The 19,913-nt window shown below is 36.4% G+C and overlaps 2 protein-coding genes across 2 annotated transcripts; both read right to left on the reverse strand.

Moving 5' to 3' along the window:
- Positions 1-9,007: 9,007 nt before the first annotated feature.
- LOC6048328 lies at positions 9,008-9,561 on the reverse strand. Its single transcript, XM_001865229.2, has 3 exons — positions 9,352-9,561; positions 9,153-9,239; positions 9,008-9,090 (listed from the first exon to the last, which is right to left on the reverse strand). The coding sequence occupies exons 1-3, from the start codon at positions 9,448-9,450 to the stop codon at positions 9,064-9,066; spliced, it is 213 nt and encodes a 70-aa protein (XP_001865264.2). The 5' UTR covers positions 9,451-9,561; the 3' UTR covers positions 9,008-9,063.
- A 281-nt stretch (positions 9,562-9,842) lies between these two features.
- LOC6048329 (regulator of G-protein signaling 7) lies at positions 9,843-18,745 on the reverse strand. The gene is given in 8 exon segments (XM_038262409.1): positions 9,843-10,413; positions 10,476-10,721; positions 11,558-11,683; positions 11,752-11,865; positions 11,934-12,195; positions 12,198-12,651; positions 12,710-13,026; positions 17,855-18,745. Coding segments are annotated over 7 exon segments (1,545 nt in total). The 5' UTR covers positions 12,971-13,026; positions 17,855-18,745; the 3' UTR covers positions 9,843-10,331.
- Positions 18,746-19,913: the final 1,168 nt, after the last annotated feature.

Consider the following 19,913-nt stretch of genomic DNA (forward strand, 5'->3'; position numbering starts at 1 on the left):
GGTTTATCGATCTTCCTAACATAATCGCAGCACCTTAAGAGGTCCTAATAAAAATAAGTGATAAGTAAAAAAAACAGACTACCTACATACTTTTTGTCAAGATTATACAGACACCGCCTTTGAGAAAAATGGCATCCCTCTGCACGGCTTTTTTGTGGCGATCAGATTCGACCATTTAAGGTTATGTAAATTCAAACCATTTTTTAAACTACTCGTAATTTTAGATAGGTAAGTCTGTTCTTGAAAATTCTTAATCCACAAGAAAGGTCATTTCAGAACCTTTCTAAAACTATACAATATGGCAGGTTTTCATGCAAAAACCACTCTTTTTTGCAAATTGTGAAATTTAAATGCATCAGTTTTTTAAGCATAACTTTTGATGTACTTTACTCAATCTTACAAATTTCAATAGGGACTTATGGGACCCCAAGACGAATCGAATGAGGCCAATACGGTCAAAATCGGCTCAGTCAGTGACGAGATATTCATATTAAAAAGTTCATTTTTCGAGTGATTTTATAGCCTTTCCTCAGTAAGGTGAGGAAGGCAAAACCTAATATAAACTATACCGCGCTCTTTTGCAGCATTCACTGTCAATTGTCTCCCTTGTCACAACGAGGAGCTTCGTAATCATCTCCCATCCGTACAGAGATTCTTTCCGGAGTCGCTGGTGCCTCCTTCCTAGATTTGCAGTTGTTGTTGCTGCTGCTGCAATAGCATGTTGCCTTTTCATTCAGCCCGCTCGGAAATTAAAGTCACACTTTGAAAGCCATATAAATATTGCCTCTTACCACAAACTCCAACAAAGGGGAGCGCGTGTGTCCATGACCTAACCTAGCCCACGTGCGATTGTGGTGCCACGTGCTTACCACTTGTTCCACTTCTTCAAGACGATTGATATATCTTGGGCTTTTAGTTCGGAAAAGAGATAATGTGTCTTGCTCAGCGAACATATGAGTAAAGTAGTTCATGCGATATGTTTATATATTTTTAAAGATATCTAGACAGTGATTGCTCTCTTGACACAATTTAATTGATTTATAATGGAGTTCAACAACCTCATCAAACATCTCTTAGAGAGTCTTTAGGCAAAAAAAAACTTTATTTTGTTCCCTCGACAATTTGTAGGGTCAACTAAAATTGACAGCCAAAACACCTAAGATTTTACTGCGTCAAGAAAGCATTAAATTAATGGCACGTGCGTTGCGGGAAAATTAAAAGCAATCACGATATAAGTCTCATGTTTTCTGTCAGAGTTTCCTTGCAGTGCTTTTAAGTTCTGAAAAGAAGTGCTTCAAAGGATTAAACTAGGACTTGCGTGATGAACTGACTGTGTTATGTTACGATTACTGTATGTTTCATAGAACTTGTTTCGTTGAAGAAATGAAAGTTTTATTATTTGTAATTTCGCATTAGTTAATAAACATTGAACGTTCACAAAAAAATGTATTTTTTCCGTCTTTAACCGTTGGCGTCTGTCATTTCCAAAATGAAATAAAGAGCTTTTAGAAAAACTCAAATGATTCATTAGGACATATCATTTATCGAAAGTATTTATATCAGTGCAGTGACACAAGGAAATGCATCGAAAAATGAAACGTAACCAATATCAATAAAGTTTGTAAATGACAATAAAACTGCAAACACAAATCTACATCACGAAGAAACGCAAATGTCGACAATAAAACACACACAAATTATACAAGTAAACTAAATGTGAACACAGTATTTTAGATCAAGTACAACGGTACTGGGAAATGAGACAATAAACCAAGCACAAGTTGAAACGGAGCACCTTTTTTACGAGAAAGAAAAAAAAATCAAACATACAAACATCAAAATTTTGCCAAGTAGTGAAAGAAAACCAGGGATGGACAGTGTCAGTTTCTGATCGTTTCCTGTGAAGGAATGTTCGTATTAGACGAGAAATGGCCGAAGTTGAACGTATTCAAATTATTGTAGTGTTTAGTTACTGTGGAAAGAGATTTACATTGAAAGGAAGCGAGAGAGAGCGTATTTAAAAAAAGTTGTTGTCGAGGGTTGATTGTGAAAAAAACACGGAAAGAAAGTAGAATGTTTTATAAAAGTGATTGAAGGTATGTTAAAGAATAACAAAAAATATTTACTATAACTTAAACGTTTTAAAATGTGTTGACTTTGCAGATGTTTAGTCCAAATGAATAATATCAAGCTGGTTTGTCAGTTTATTTGGTGGAATGATTCCAAAAAGTAAGTTTTTTTAGTTTTGTAAACAATGTCGTAGTGTCTAAAATAGACCTAGTTAGGCTTTTTTTTATTTCAGTCTTAAATGTTGTGAGTATTTAAAATCGATTTTTTAAACATATGTGTGATGGCAAACAGCATCATAATTAAAGGTTAAGGATATCCATAGAATGATTTCAATGTTAAGACAAAATACATATTATTATAATGATGTAAGGAAAGAACGTGTGATTTATAAAAAAAAGTTTTTACAAACCGAATGATAGAAGTCCAACTATCTTTTGTAATATGAAACCCTCTATGAATTAACTACCCAAGATGAAGCTAAACTGTAGGCATTAGAATACTTCAGCTAGAGACAAACCGAAATTTTGTACAATAAACCCATGTGAAAGCGAGCACTTTCACTAGTTAAGACTCAACAATAATCTTATGCAAGAAATAACTACTCAAACTAAAATGAAAACAAACATTAGGAAACTGCTGCATGATGAGCCTAACAGTATATACACAAATTCTACATAACAGTAAAACTAAAATAAATAAACAAATAAATGTGTGTGTGGCAAAACGGTAAACAAAATCCGTTTGCAACTTGAAATGCTCTTGTCTACCAAGGTGTTAACTGTAGTAGCTGAACTTTTAACGTGAGCAGAAAAAAACCGCTGGTAAACCTTAATCAAAAATTTTGACATAGAGACAAACAAATCAGCTTTATGTGTAAGTCCAGTCATCAGTTTAGAAGAAAAAAAACGGGCTCAATCTTTGAGCTATACTTTCCGAATGAGTTTCAATTTCAATCTCACCAGCAAAACGCTGGAGGTTAAGTTTTAAGAGTTCAATATTCTAAACACACACAAAAAAATACTTTTACAAACACTTACGAAATAACCACATCTATTTAGCAATAGTGAGTTGGACAATTGAAACCACAATTCTATAGAGTGCTATTACCGATGAAAATCCCTACCAGTAGTATGTTAACTTTCAGTGAATACACACAAAAAAACACTCAGTCAAAGTGTACACGGTAGTGCTAAAGAATAAAAATAAAACACACTAAACAATCGGTCGCCAGTCACATCGTTCGTTGTTGAATCTTCGGATGCGATATGAAGATAGCTTGACAGGACCCATTCTAGGTTTCGATTGTATCTTTTTGACTAAAGAGCTTAAAATATGAAAACTCGGATGGGTCCGATAGAAAGTTCCATTTAAGTTAGGTTTTATTTAGGAAGAGGATCACAAACGAGCCAGATTCGTGACAATAATTTTCCGTGAAAACATGCGTGGGTTTCAGCTTTAACTAAACCATAGGAGAATGAGAAGGAAAGTAAAACTACTGAAAATACTAATGCATAACATGTAAGCAGTTGCTAGCAACAACATAGAAGTAGAAGATGTTATCTACATACCATACAGTTACGAATACAAAACAGTTTTTTTTTTTTCGTTATATAATTCAGAAAAACAACAAAAACAATCATCGAAACGCAATCTTCTGTTTCAGGTATTTATTTTAATTTTAAACAACGAAAAAATAAATTCGTGCTTGTAACATTTGTTTTCAAAAGTGCATCTTTTAATTTTTATTTTATTTGTTTTGCTTAATTGTACCAAACATCTTTTATGTAATGTATAGTCCACTGTACAGTTTTTGTATGTCTGGCACAAAAGACAGTTTTGGCTTATTGACGAACACATTTTGGACGAATTTGAATTCAAAAAGACATATTGTCACGAAGTTGTGAACCGATTAACTAGACTGGAATGTTTCTAGTTTAAAATATGACACCGTAGTTACTACCACTTTAACAACACATCACACACATACAAACTCATACACACTCACATGGATCTAATAGCGAAAAATGATAGATTTTATGTACTCTTCATATACAACAGAAACAAATTCATGTTTAAGGATTATGAAACCCTAGTGATAAGCTGTAAACAGTAAAACAAATATCAATACACGTTAAGACGATAGTGAGTATCCACTAAAAAAACCATACTGTAATGACGCAGAAACTATTGTGCTTTTGATATTGGAAATATATAGGATGAATATTATTAGAAAATAATGCTATTGTCTGTTATACAGAAACTTGAATGTCAACCGTAAAAGTGAACTCAAAACACGGAACTTATAAAACACAAAAAAAAATCTACAACCAGAACATAGAAACCAAATGACAATAATCCAACCGTAGCCAAGTACCTATCATTGAGTGAAGCATATACCGTGAAGAAGAATTTGCTAAAATTATTCATTAACATGTTAAAACAAACGTACAGCTTGAAATAAAGCTTTTTAGCAACAGAAGCGCTACACAACATACAGATGAAAGCCATAGAGAGGAAATAAACAGAACACATTTTTGTAAAACATAACCAATAAAGCCAAATAATTTTTATACGCCATTTAAAAAATATTATTGCTTTGCACAATAAAAATAATATGAGAGTTTGCCAAACAGAAAAACAAAAAAACTAAATAATGAAAAGTTTTAATCGTGAACAAAAACGCTAAGTTGCAGCCTTTTAATTGTACACCACACGCATAAATTTACCATGTTTAAATAAAGCAAGTCCTCACGGTGTGTTTTAGTTGCGAGTGCTTTTCGTTCATCGGTCAGAGATATCAAAAATAACGTCAACTTATACATATTTAACTCTAGTGTTCAAAGTTTGCGCAAACGGGGAGACAATATTCGTAGGAGTTAAACTTCTTGAACTACATATAAATATATATTAGCTTATATTTAAATTAAAAGAGAACGTTGACAATATCCAATCAATAAACGGAAACACATATATATTTAAAGCTGCACCAGCAAAAAAACAACACAGACAATAACCACAAAAAGTTTGCAAAACACTTGTGACACTTTGAAGTAACCTACCGACGTTGGTCAATTCATGAATACAAATTAGACTTGCTCGTTTGGAGCCACGCTCAAAAAGAGACAAGAGAGCTCCAGTGAGCATCTTAAATGTTTTAGAACCAGAAAACCTACCCGCCACTTTCTTAGAGAACAACTCCCCCTCCTCGAGATCCCTGGCCCACCCCAGGCCGGAACAACCTAATTAGAAGTGCTAAGCTACTCCGTTTAAGATAAATGATTGGATTAGATTCCGTACGTTAAGAGAAGCTCTTTTTGGTGGAGCTGCGGGCAGTGCCGGCAGACAACCTTTATGAATGATGGTTTTCATATTAACAAGTGAAAAATATTAAGAAATAATCAAACGTATATCAAAATAACTCAACAAGGCATACATTTTAGAAGAAATGAGAAAAAAAAACCTAACTGTACTAACAAACACGCATACATTTAACAATTTAGAAAAGACATATTTTGTAACAATTTGAAGATACTGAAAATTAAAAACAAAAAGAAGATAAAACTTCAGCAGGCAAGAGTAAACTATTGCTGACTAGCAGATCGGTGTATTTAATGTTGATAAAACAAATGTGCAGAAACAATAGTAAACACAATAAACGAAGGAACAGTAGGAAGCTTTTTATGTAAGAAAAGGATCAGATGTGTTATTCAATGCCATGTCCGAAAGCCTCTAAATGAAAAAAATCAATAAATTTCTCAAATCGGCTTGTTTTCATCCATTCAAAATAAATGCGTGTCGTGGGTAAGACGACCACCGCGTCGGTTTTACTGGAACGTTTATTTAAGTAGCCTTATTATTTGGAGTAACTATTTCCTTTTATTATTATTTTTTTTTTTTTGAATTTACAAATACAAGATTGTTTCTTGACTCAAAATTATAGTTTGAAATGTTTATGAATCTTCCTCGTACTGAGTGTTTTTTTTATATTTACGCTAACTTGTTGCATGAACTTGTTATTAGATTTATGTGGAGTAAAAAATAGCTAATATAGCAATTGATACTGGGAAACTGTATTGGGATTTTTGCAATATGATAACAAAAAAAAGTTGTTTTTTCCATCTTAAGATCAACTGAACATATTAATTGAAGAAATATTTCAGTCATCAGGAAAACCTTATGTTCACAATTGGCGGACCATAACTTTACAAAGATTGACAGAGTTTTTTTTTCCAAAATATAATTTGTTATTGAGGTTGATGCGAAACACAAATTGACTCATTGACATCAAAAAAGTAAATTATCTTGATACAGCGAAATTAAATTACCAAAAAGTAAAAAACGAAGAAGATTATGAGGATTGCTATGCTCGAGAGAGGATATGAAAATTAAACTTATCTTGAAAGATATTTTTTAAACTTTAGTTTTGATTTCTGAGGTGTAACTTGATTCTGCTAAGTATGCTTCAAGGTAAATTTTGGGATTCGCAGTGTTTTTGGCTTATCTCAATTATAGTCATTGGATTTTTTACAAGTTAAAATTTACACTTTCTGAATGAGAAGATTAGAGAAGCATTGGTTAATTTAAACTTGAAGGTAAAACATTGAACATCCACAATATAGAATCTGCAAAAAAAAAAAAATAATTTTATTAAATTTTACTTCGATATTTATAAGTATAAAACTTCCCGGGAGTATCGACGAAATTTCCCGGGAATCGAGAGGTCCAAAAATGGTGGATATCCCGGAAATTCCCGCTCGTCACCCTCTATTTGTAATTCATAGTTTTTCATGAAATGTGGTCGCAATAATATGAAATTCACAAAGCCAAAATATAAAATTTGTGGAACAGCATTTTTTGCATTTCAAACTTGAGTTAAAAAAAAAAATAGTTGCAATGTTCAAAGAAGTCTGTGCAATCAATCATGTAGGTATTTGGGTGGATTTAGCAATGTTATCAAGTTAATTTATAACGCTGACTTTGTTACCCCGCGTATTTCAAATATAATCGATTTCAATTATGATTTTTTAAATTGCTGGAAAGTATTGAAAATTGTTTTTGAGACTAACTAATTTATACCGTTTCTATAATGCGTAGAACAATATGTACGTAATTTAAGATCAAAATAATCGGATGCATAAATTTCATAATGCTTCTCCCTTAGGGTGGCCGTTTTACCCCCATCTCCCCTAACCACCCCTCGGTTCTACATACTAAACTATTTAGTCACCTCTAAACTATAAGTCACCCCTGATGATGATAATGTTTCTTATACTTTTTCAATAGATTGCAACACTTTTTTCAAGTATAATTTAAACATCAATCAAATAAACCATCTAATCTGAGCTGTTTCTAATCGCTTCTCATTAATAAGCAATAAGCATAGCATATATAAACGTAAGCTTTCTTGCCAAATAGATCATAGAGATTATGGAAACAAAATTGATAATCAAGTAGTGGGCATTGATCATGTTATCCAATTCAATTATGAAAATGTATCAAGAAAGTCGAGAATCGAACTAACGACCTCTGGATTGGAAACCCAGCACGCTGCTAGTTGATACTCATCTCCAACCGGTCAGTATTCCCAGTGAGTAGATTTCTAGAGTTTTTTTTAATAGGTCTTATATAAACATATGAAATACAATAGTTTATAGGATATTTTCAAAACAAAATCTCTAGATTAACTCTTTTAAATGTAAACATTGAGTGTATCCCGCTTACTCCGATGGACATTGACTTGAGGTGTGAAAGGGATACTCTTAATGTTTACGTTTGTAATGTTTATGTTTAGTTTGTATAGGACCAAATAAAAAAAAGTCCAGATATGTCATTTAAAAAATATGTAAACAAAGGCCAAATGCCGTTTCTCAAATGCGTGCCATGGAATTTGAACACTTTGTTCGTGGATCACTAGTTCATGAACGCTTGTTCACGATTTTCGGAACTCATTTTCTCCGTTCCGTCACGACGTTCTAGCAGTATTCGAGTAGATTTCCAGCAGAGCTAGATATTCTTAGCATTCTAGAAGAAATATGCTACCATTCTAGTCGAATTCTGCAGCTCTGCTAGAATATTTGTTATATATTACTCACGTGTTTCCTCCTCATATTTCCAAATAAAATGCAAACTGTTTTTGTCCATACTGTAGTCCCCAATCGACGATAATGTATTTTTCTGATAATGACATAACGCGGTAGAATGGTTCTTGAGTATTATTTGAAAAAGTCATACTTTACATTGATAATTCCATTGTATTTTAATGTATATAGGACCTTTTGAAAAAGTATGTAAGATTTATGAACTTAGAATTCAATTCCATATTTTCGTGTATACTTTAAACCGGGGTGAAATTTCAATTCATTTTTCAAATATTAATCAACCGGCAAGATTTTTTTCATGATTTATATTTTCAACACATAAACTGGGCCTGATCCCGCAATTTCCATGTACGACCTTTCAATATTGCTTTTAAAATAGTTTCGCTGAAAATTGTTTTATTTTTAACCTAGAAAATAGTGTTGGCTGTTCTAAGTGAATTTGATTGTAATTTGTTGTTTTTTTGGGTACGATAACTTGTTAGTTAAACCAGAGAGAAGGGAATACTCAAAACTGTTTGGTTAAACTATGTATCAAGTCAAGGAGGTAACTAGCCGGAAATTTACATTTGATCCAACATTCTTCAACGAATCCGTAATGCAGTTCGTTTTCCGATTCGAACTTTTTTGGATGAAAATAACACGACACTTTGAGAATATATTCTGATTTATCAATGTAAACAAAAACGCCGTGTGGGCTTCATTTACAGGGCAAATTTTTTCTTGCTCTTGGCTTGCTGTTATGAAATATGAGACAGACTTGCTTCGAGCGGCAGCACCTAAGTCCCAAAAGTTTTGGTACTTGCTCGTTTTGAATAATGCAAAAAAGAAAACACATTTTATAGTGGTTAACAAGTTCCGGTTTACTCTACATGAATAGATCGATTACAATCAAAGTTTACTGATCCGGAATGGCCTCCAAGCCCTGCAAAATAAACAAAAAAAATTAATAAGAACGTAACTTCAAGTGAAGACTGTTTCCCTTACATTAGACTTGTAGGGGTTTCCCGTAAGTCTCATGTCCCGGACGTAGAGGATACGCTCCCATCTCTCATCGGTGTTGCGTCGGTAGGCCTGCAACGAAACAAGTCAATTAGACGTATTCTCTCGAATTCAAAACAAAACTCAAACATTTGAAAGCTATTACATAAACCCCATTGGAAATTGTTTCAAGCTCCACACTCACATTGTCCAGCGTCAGCTTGTGCAGACCGTACAGGGCGAATCCGGGCACGGACAGCACGGCCGTAATGATACCGAACGAGGGCAGGATTTCAAACCACATCTTTTCGGAATGGACCTTCTACGAATCGAATTGCCGAGCCGATTAAATCCGTCCACAAAAGAAGCAGTGCCGAAAAGTTGGAACCACAGTGACAGATGTGACAGAACAACAAGAAGTGGAGTGACTTTTCGTTTTGTCAGGGCAGCATCCAGGGGAATAAGAGCGTTCAATGTGCGAAAAAGGTGCTGAAAAAAGCACTATTTACCCTGACTTTTATGCAATGTTGCGTGCAATTTAACGGAAAGATGGCGGATCGTTTTTTCCTTCATAAGTAAGGGGAAGTACGAAAATGCTTTGCGACCATTGCAAAACATGAGGATTTTTTGATAAAATATTAGAAAATGATGCTTTTGATTATGTTAAAACTGTAGGGATTTAATGAAACAATACGGTTCACCATGACATTGTGTCACCTAAATATGTAGTATATATTTCTTTCCAGATTTCTTACAATATTTCTATTTTCATTGGATGCTTGTTCGTCTATTTGCGACAGTACATGTATCGGCACGTACGCATATGTCTTCTTTATTTTTCTCATTTCTTCAGAATAATATTATCGTGGATAATTGTATTACATGTCTCATGCCAGAGCTTTCTCTGACAAATCACACTAACTTTGAAATATATTTCAACAATTCCTTTTGTTTTTTCCATGATTTGGATTTGATTTTCCACAATGTCTTAACTTGCTTTTCTTAGCGACTAATAAATCTACAGTTCAATTCAATGGGCATTTGTTCTTTTGTGTTTTTGGTATAACCTGATTAAAAACGTTCGCTTTCGTGGATCCCCTACACATTGCTTGCCGTCAATTATCGCGCTAAAATATCTGCTAATCCGTTGTCCAATCGTGCCAACTGTAGTGCAATTCCCTCCCCTTAACGTTTCACGCCAAACAGATTCGGTATGGATTTGATCTTCTTCTTGGACCCGTTGAGATATTCCTTGTACATGTCAGACCTTTAAGAGTTAAACATTGATTATAATAAGACTGATACGAAGATTTTATTTTCAAAACCTACCGAAGGTACCGCGAGTAAGAGTCACTCTTCATCAGGTGGTACACGTGGGCGGCGGCCACGTCGAAGCACCACCGATTTGGTGGCGACTCACTGCTGACCGCCAGCCGGGCCAGCTCCATCGACTTGGAGTCCACGTTCACCGGACAGGCCGCATCCGCGGCGAGAAACTCCAGATATATTGCGTGCGCGGCCTCCTTCACCTTCGACTGGGGCTGGGCCTTCATGCTCTGGACCGACTCCCAGAATCTGAAATGCAAATAGTTTGAAAGTTTTGGTTTCTAAGATATTCATTTCAATTCATGTTTGTTTAGTTGTTGTACAGTCAATTACAGTCATCCCACATATTCGGAACGGTTTCCAGATCGGCCAATGTTTAAAAAGTCATAGCAAATCGATAATTGAACTTAATGATTCGCTTTTACCTTCATTTTAAAGCTTTTCTTGCGATCTTTCGAATGCTGTATCGAACATCTGCAAATTTTAACTTTTATATGAAGTTTTTGAAGAATTACTTTGACCCCTGAAATCCACAAATTCGGAACACTTTTTTCTTACGAATGTAAACAAACTTTGGATCTCTCCAGGAGTACATATTTATTACCAAATAATGACTTCACACACTGAAACCAATAAAACTCAAGCTTAGTGATGTTTTATACATGGTTTGATAACTTTTTTTTGTGAAAATATCAGTTAAATTCAGGTGTTCCACAATTGTGGGAGGCACAATAACATCCCACAATTATGAAACAGGCCATTTGGAGGCAGTGTTTTGCTGCTCTGGACAAAATAGTCTTCAAATGAAGTTTTTTGTTCAAAAGTCCTACTTTTACTAGTGAAATAGCAAGATAATGTTCAAATGAAGGTTCTAAAAATAGTAAGGTCGACAGAAAAGCTAATTTTGGCATGCTATTGACAAATTATCATAAAAGTGTTCCGAATTTGTGGGTGTTCCGAATATGTGGGATGACTGTAAATGATAGTAAAAAAAACGTTTAAAACAACCGCTATTTTTGCTAGGATTTCTAAGACTTTAAGAGGGAAACATGAAACATGACACCTTAAGCGTAAATCACACTTACTTCAAATTTTCCCCGCTGAACTCCTTGTCCAGGAACTTGGAGAACTGTTCCCGCCCGACCGGGTCAATCAGGAGCTCGCGCAAGCTAAAGCCCCATCGTTTCACTCGTTTCAGGGATACGTCTTTGCTGTGGTTTAAAAAACATAATTATTTTATTGTGGAAGATGCTCAAGACTGTGCATTATTGATACTCACGCAGTTCGATCGGTATCCCACATTTCGATATTGTCCGTTACCCAAGGGTTTGGCTGATCTGGAGGGGTGAGAAAGTAATCGTACTCGTGGTACTGTTCAAAGTATGAGATGTAACTGGAAGATTTTGAGGAGGGGAAAGTTAGTGGAAAAATATGAATTTGAGGCGATCACGATGTACGTACGATTCGGCTACTTTGGAGATCTTGATGGTTCTACGTTCTAGCTTGAGTTTTAAGAGTTTGATTTGCCGAGTGAGTTGCTCGATTGGATTGCTATTGACGGCCGCCCCGGACGAGCCTGAGCCATGGGTGGACGCGCCCCGGCGGTATGCCTTCTTAATATCGACCTCGGTAGTATTGACACAACCTGGCATGGGCCTGTGGACGTCCCAGAAGGCACGCTCCTGCGAGTCGAGCACCTTTCGTTCCAGCTTGTCGCGCTTTTGTCAACCTTACTTTGAGCTTCGGCCTGCATGAAGATGAACTCCCACTTTCGGGAGAACATCTTCTGAAGTTTGGCTAAATTTTCCGCCTCGTAATCGGCCAACTCGAGCCGGGTCTTGTTTTGCATCGTTCGCTTGCACAGGTAGACCGCGTAGTCCGTGTTCTCCGGTTCCCAACAGTTTGAAGGCCAAAAGTACGGCGTCTGGAAGCGGTAGAACGTCCCGTCGTTCTTCACCGTCAGCTGGTGGTCGTCGATCGGAAACAGGTACCCATGGGACGCCAGCAGATGGGCCAGGTGAAGTGCTTCCGCTACGTCGTCGATGCCCAAGTTCTTCATAATCCACGCAATCAAATCGGCCCCGGTAAATACGGACGGTACTTTGCTCATGAAAGCTTTGATGGTGCGCACCGAAACGCCAGCTTCCTCGCTCTGCATGCGTTCGACTATCGATTCCATCTAAAGTAACACAATATAATTAAAACAAGAACTCTTCAAACCACTTTCACCGACCAACCTTCTTATACACTAGAATGTTCGGCGCGTCCTGGTTCATGACGACCTGCCCGCTGTGTGACTGCTGGCTGGGACGACTTCCGCTTGGAACGGCACTGCCGGAACTACCGGCACTGCTGTTGCTGTTGGCCACAATGCTGACGATCTTGTCCTTGTCCTTTTCCCGGTCCTTGTCCTTGTCTTTCTCGGTGGACGCCATCTTGCGCGGGACGCTCAGTAATATTGCCTTCTCTTTATCGATCTCCGTGGTCATCGTTACCATTCTTCCTCGGCGGGAGGCTCGGCTGGACGTGACGATGTCCCCGCTATGGTGTCAATCTGAAAATTTGTTGAACGTAATTGAACTTTTAGAAAATGTATCGAAATACTTCTGCTTCAAAATGTAAAGCGAAATGAAGGCAGAAGAAAGAAAAACAGTCCACCATAATCAATCATCTTCTCAAGCGCTTCTATGGGTTAAAAAGTGGATTCTATTCAGGAAAGCGGTTATGTTCTATGTATGAAACGGGGTAGAAGTTGTTTTGGTAATCTCGGACTAGACATGTTGTCACCAAGGCCTGACAATGAAATGTTTTTTTTGTTCGTATCTGTTGTAAATTCTGTTAAGGTTTCAACCGTTAAGAAATAAATGGAATGGAAACTATGTGTTTACAAACCATAAGATTTAATAAAAACAACCTTTTTTGATAAAGAATATTACCAAAACCGGTTTTGAAAATTATGGTTTTTAATTTGAGTGTGTCGAAAATGTTACTCTCCAAAAAAAAGTGCTGAAAAGTTAAACTCAAATGAGTGCTTCATGAATTTTTCAGCACTGTTATTTTTGGTGACAATTAGTAGGCCAATTCGTTCCTATAGATGCACTATGGGCCATCTCCATACAAACAGGCGGCCAAATTATTTTTTTGCTTTTTAAATGTTTTTTCATGAAAATTTGGGTAATTGTATGGTATTGAAATGATATACGTCGATTTTTATGACTTTTCATGTTTTTCAATAGTGGATTGTTTATAATAAATAGTCTTTTCAAACATTTGCAAGTGCAAAAGAATTGCGTATATATTTTATTGCAAGTTTATATTATTAAATTATGGATAAGCTAATACATCCCCACTTTAAGGACACAACCCCTCCCTCAACTTTCTTTCACCCCCTCCCTCCTCCTCCAACAAAATTTTGTTAAGCGTAATAAATCCATTTTAAGTCAAATATTTATTATTTACTGCTGTGTGTTTTCTTTTTGTGAGTCCATGCCATATAACTTGAGACCCACCGCCCCCACCCTTACGGGCATAAATTGCGAAAATTTTAATTGTTAAATCAAATAACAGAAAAATTTATTTTATTCAAAATATTAATTATGAATTAAAACGATAAAATACAAAACATATTCTTACTAATCCTAATGTTCTTGTTCATGAAAATTCATTTGATTCTAGAGTTTCTGACGGCTTCAGGATATGTTAAAGGTACTTTTATGATGTTTTGTACTAACCAACATAGAACTTAAATGTGGATCAGTTTCATGGATCGATCGCAGAAATTCATCATGCTAAGTCAATATTTTGCTGAATACTTTTTTCGGTATCAAACTGAGATTCTCCAGTTTCGCTTGAGAAACTTCGGTACGAATACCTTATTTTGACTAAGGTACTCAATTTTAAATGTAGGCAACAGAAAATTCCAATAAAGTCATTACGAACTTCTTGAAACCAGGTATTGATTTTGAAGCGACGATGCCCACGAAGTAGGTGGCAAAGCAAGTGAAATAAACGGGCGCATATGTAGATTGCAGCAAATTTTGATAAAACGTAAATGTTCAAAATGGCATATCTCCGAAAACGCAAAAATCGCAGGCTGGAAATTTCAGCAATGTTAGATTATGATACAATCTTTCAAGTGATCTTAGTTTCATGTTTAGCATCGGTTAGCAAAAAAGTACTCGATTAACAAACACAAAAAAAGTTTTGTCAAAAAATGCTCCAGTTATTCGATGAAAACTGCAGTTTTTGGTTTGGAAACAACATTTTATCTATTAATAGTTTCAAAGCTTATCTCATTACCTTTCCAACGATGTATAATTGTCCTAATAAAATATTTAAAATGGCTGAGCTATGTTAAAATTAAACAATCAGCCTTTTTTACGAAAAACGCTAGTTTTTTACTCCATTTTTTGACTTTCAGCTTGCGTATCTCCGTAATGAACAAACTTAGAGTTTTGAAAATTTGGATTTTTCTTAGTTAGAATGTTTACTTTCGAGAAAAAAATACCAAAAAATATTTGGAGAAGGTCACTTTTTTGAAACTTGGCCACCCAATGTACCATAGTGAGATGGACAGGAAAAGTTAGTTCATTCAAAACGGATTAGCTAAAACTAATATTATGCAACAAGTTTCAGCTCTTTGTTCAAAAAGCAATACTTTTTGAAACTGTTTTGGATTTTGAATTGACCAATCACAAAGTCGTCAAATCTGGGAAACAAAAGCTTTACTGAAAAATCATATTCATATTATGGATTTTACGGGATTAAAAAATGCATGCAACTCTTTACAAAACTAGAATTTTCAGCACTCGTCCCAAAAGTTCAGTATATTTAAACAATGCAAATCGAAACAATAGTTTGTGAGATATCGGCTGTAAAAAGAGGCCTAATTTGAAGATACTGAGAAAAATTCATATTTTACTAATATTTAACATCATGAGGCTGCATCTCAGCAACCAGCAGACTAAAGAAATATTGGAAATTCTCTCAACTCTTCGAAGAGATTTTAATCAGGGATGCCTGTCTTTCTTGAACGACGAAATAGCTTACTTTTCTGCACCAAAAATGACAGAATTGAATAGCAACACTTTTCAAAATAAATGCTGAAAAGTTCTACTTTTCAGCACTGAAATGGTTGCAGAAAAGTTGAACTTTCAGCACTTGTTTCGAAAAGTAACACTCTTCAACATTTTTTTATTTAAACGATTGATTGACAAAATACATGAAAATTTGACTTAAAATTTCACTCAATGGGTGTTTTTTTTTTGAATTGCAAAATTTTTTGTATGGAACTCGTAGCAAAACTTGATTTTTTCAGCACTCGTATTTATCCAACTCGGTGAACCTCGTTGAATAAATGTACGACTTGTGCTGAAAAATCCTCTTTTTGCAACTTGTTGCATAAACTTCTATTTTCGAACTTAAAAATGCTTCTATAAATTGAAAACGGGTATACAAGTCTGAATAGGGACAGCAGCTTTGAAACTTCAAATTAGGAAATCGATGCATTAATTTAGTAAATCTGTATCTGTTCTAACCGAAATCAATCAAAAATATAAAAATATAGCGCATGAACCTGGCTAAAACAGCTGACCCAATTCACCCCATGTGTCCCGATTCACCCCAGATGACGGTACCTTACATAATATGGTTTAGTTATTTTCAATTGATACAGTCCAGGCGCGATTATCCGAAGCCTCGATTATCCGAAGTTTCGATTATCCGTTGTTTGATTATCCAAAGGTTTTTATGGAACTTCGGATAATCGAAAAATGAAAAAAAAATTCGTGTTTTTTTCTTTCTTTAAACATTAACCTTGAGTTCTGCGACCTCATTTTAGTCAACTTTGAATGGTTCTATTCCCAGCAATGATAAAATAATTGATTGCCTATAAAATTTAAAAAGCATATTTTCAATATTTCATCACCGCCATTTTGGCCGCCATCTTCGATTAAAAAATTCTAACTCACTTTAGAGTAGTTTAGGGCAAGCTCAAGAATAAAAAATAAGACAATTAAAAAAAAAATTTTAGTCGATTATCCGAAGTTCGGATTATCCCAAGTAAAATTTTGCCAAGGCCTTTGAATAATCGAGTCTGGACTGTAATTTCATTATGCATCTTAAAATTAATTTTAAATTATATTTTGCACCACTCTGAACCCAGAAGTTCTTTTGGGCCTCAAAAAGAAGAAAAAATATTTCTGAGATTTAAAATACGGGACCCGTGGTGTAGGGGTAAGCGTGGTTGCCTCTCACCCAGTCGGCCTGGGTTCGAACGATCCCAGAAGGTCTAACCCAGAGGTAAGGTCGTTAGCTCAGTTCAGGTGTAGGAGTCGTCTCCTTGCTTCGGTGGAGTCGCTGGTAGGCAGTTGGACTCACAATCCAAAGGTCGTCAGTTCGAATCCCGAGGTGAATAGAAGCTTAGGTGTAAAAAGAGGTTTGCAATTGCCTCAACTTTCAAGCCTTCGGACACCTAGTTTCGAGTAGGAATCTCGCAGTCGTGAACGCCAAGGTGATACTGTAGAGCGAATAAATTAATTTTGATATTTGATTTTTGGAATTATTTTTTTAACGTCTTATTAAAAAAATGGGTATTGCCAAATTCTTGAAAATTGCTATGCAGCAAAACATTGCATGGGTTAGATGAATGAAAATTTGATTTAACTGACTCGGAAACTGTTTCTATTCCCAGCAGTGATAAAATAGTTGAAGAAAAAATTCGTATAGAAGCTGTCTGTATCTTACTTGTATATGAGCTGGGATTCCCTATCAAATGATTCATCGAGTATGGAAGTACAAACTGCCCTCTTTTATGAGATAAAAGAGCCTAGAAAATATTTGCCAAGAAACTGGAGACGCGTAAAATCATAACTTTAATCTGGCTCTTAATCGGATCAAATCGGATTAAGCCCTGCACAATCTACAACGCGATCCACACTAGCCGGTTCATTTCGGTACACCCCGGTACAGCTGCACCAACTTCATCAGCAACAGCAAAGAAAAACAACAACAACTCCTCCCCAGCGTTGGGGACCACTTGGCAGTCTGTCCACTCCACAATCTCTACTTTCCCACCCCAAACCACTATATGCTACTCTCTTGATTACAGGAAATGAGGGTGAACTGACTGGCTGACACTGCTCTGGCATGGCAATGCATGGGTCCAAGAGCAGCTCAGACCGCCCGATTTTCTCTTCCACAGCAGCAGGCGGTAGCGATTCAGACTCGCTCTTTCTTGCTCTCTAATCCGTCCCGACCCTTCTGGTGGAAATCTTTGGGCGCCCATATTTGATTTCCCTTAGTTCTTTTTGGTCATATAGTTTTACCAGGCTAGTAGCAGATCAAACACAGAAAGAGCCACGGGTGCCCCGGGTCAAACTTACTCCGTTGAACCAGCTACTGGCTGTGCTGCTGTAATTTGCTCCTTTCCTTCAATCCTTTGCCAGATCATTCCGTGCGCTGTAGTCACCAGCAGTGGATCTTCTTGCTGCGGGGACACCCTTGAAGGAAAGGGCACACTTTTTTTGTTGCGGCGCTGGTTTACGCCCACGACTCGAACTCGATGACGACAACTTCTCTCGAAGCGCAGCGTTTGCAAAGCAATTACACCGCGAAATGTGCGGAAATTCTTTGCGATGCTCGATTAGCGCTGAAAATTGCTGCTCGCCATAATGTGCCTGCCTTCTGCTGCCTGCGCTCCCGTTGGATCAACCTTCATGACCTGGGTCCTCCATTGTGTGTGTACATTAAATTTTACACTGCAATCACTTTTGAACTCTTGAAATTCCTTTCAACATTGGCGCACACACTACAAATTACACCAAATCTACATTTTCCTTCTAGAAAGTGAGTCTATTGCTGGTTCCAGTAACGCCAGGAGCAAAGAGAGCCAATCGTAGTGAAAATTTTGGGAAAACACTTGTAGACTGACGCACTGGGCACTTTTCACGCGTGGAAAACCAATGTCCTCCAAAGGGGTTAGGGGGAGAAATTTTTCACTCAATTGCTGACACGGACCACGGAGTTCGAACCGATTTCCCCGAAGACACCATCAGACTAGACAGAATCCATTCGGCAAAAAAGGTGCCATAAATGATGATAGCAGGTGAAAAGCGTCGAAAGACCGAACAGAGGAATACAGAAAAGCAGTGTGGAAAAATCTTGGGGAAAACGCTTTTCCAGCACCCCCACCGAATGTGTGGTGCGCCTCTATCCGTGTGTTTGTGTGATTAATGGTAGTTCCTCTCTCGCGCGCGTGACGAGAACTGAAAGACTCGAGGAGTCGTCTAGACTACAGAAGTGAAGTCGCGTCTCGTCGGGATTTCGTAGAGAGCACAAGAGAGAGCGAGCAATCTCTTACTCGCAGTTACTACAAACATCAGAAAACAGAGTGTGGAGTATCCTCTGGCATCCTCGCTACGATACACACAATTGTAACATCAGTCGGAACTAAACTGAATCGTTGGGATGTAGGAGCTGCAGTAAGTGAGCGAATGTTTGGAGACGTTAAACAAGCATGGTGGACATCTGGATTTGAGCGAGCGAGCGTGCGGAGAGAAATTTAGACGATTGTTGTGTGGGTTAAACACATATTTGGTAGGATTAGGGAAGATTGGTCATTTTTGGTGGAACCATTGAAAGTTAATAGCTATTTTTTGTTAAAAAAAATATAATTCCTGGTTGCCGAACAACTGTTGAAACATAAAACATTGAGATTTTTTTCAACAAACAGCTTTCACATGGATTTTACCTTTTTTTAAAAAAATGTATTAAGATGTTGAATAAATCAAAGATTTTTTTTTTATTCGATAAATCGAAATATTTTAAACAGCTTCAAAACATCACAAGCTTAGTATGACTATTTATTTGAAAAAAAAAGAAATTGTTTAACGTCGTCAAGTTGCAAAAAGAGGATTTTTTCAGCACGAGTCGTGCATTTATCCAACGAGGTTCACCGAGTTGGATAAATACAAAGAGTGCTGAAAAAATTAAGTTTTGCAACGAGTTCCATACAACATTTTTTGCAATTTCATGTATTTTGTCAGTAAATCGTTTAAATCAAAAATATGTTGAAAAGTGTTACTTTTCGAAAAAAGTGCTGAAAAGTTCAACTTTTCAGCACCCATTTCAGTGGACTTTTTTGCAATTGCGTCGTGAAACTATTCTTTTTCCTGTCATTCTTGAACGCCATTCTTACGTCATTCTTAAACAGCCTACTTTGCTGTACCAAAAAAAAAACAGAATCAAATAGCAACACTTTTCAAAATAAATGCTTGAAAGTTTTACTAATCAGCACTGTTTTTCGAAAAGTAACACTTTTCAACATTTTTTGATTTAAGGGCCCACCGGAGAGGAAAACTGGATGATTTTTATTTTTATTGGAACCACTGTCAGAGAGGGGAAATTTCATTGCTACTATGATGACTTTAACGAAAAACATCA

This window comes from Culex quinquefasciatus, chromosome 3 (genome assembly GCF_015732765.1).
Source record: "Culex quinquefasciatus strain JHB chromosome 3, VPISU_Cqui_1.0_pri_paternal, whole genome shotgun sequence".
In the NCBI taxonomy this organism is placed as follows: domain Eukaryota; kingdom Metazoa; phylum Arthropoda; class Insecta; order Diptera; family Culicidae; genus Culex; species Culex quinquefasciatus.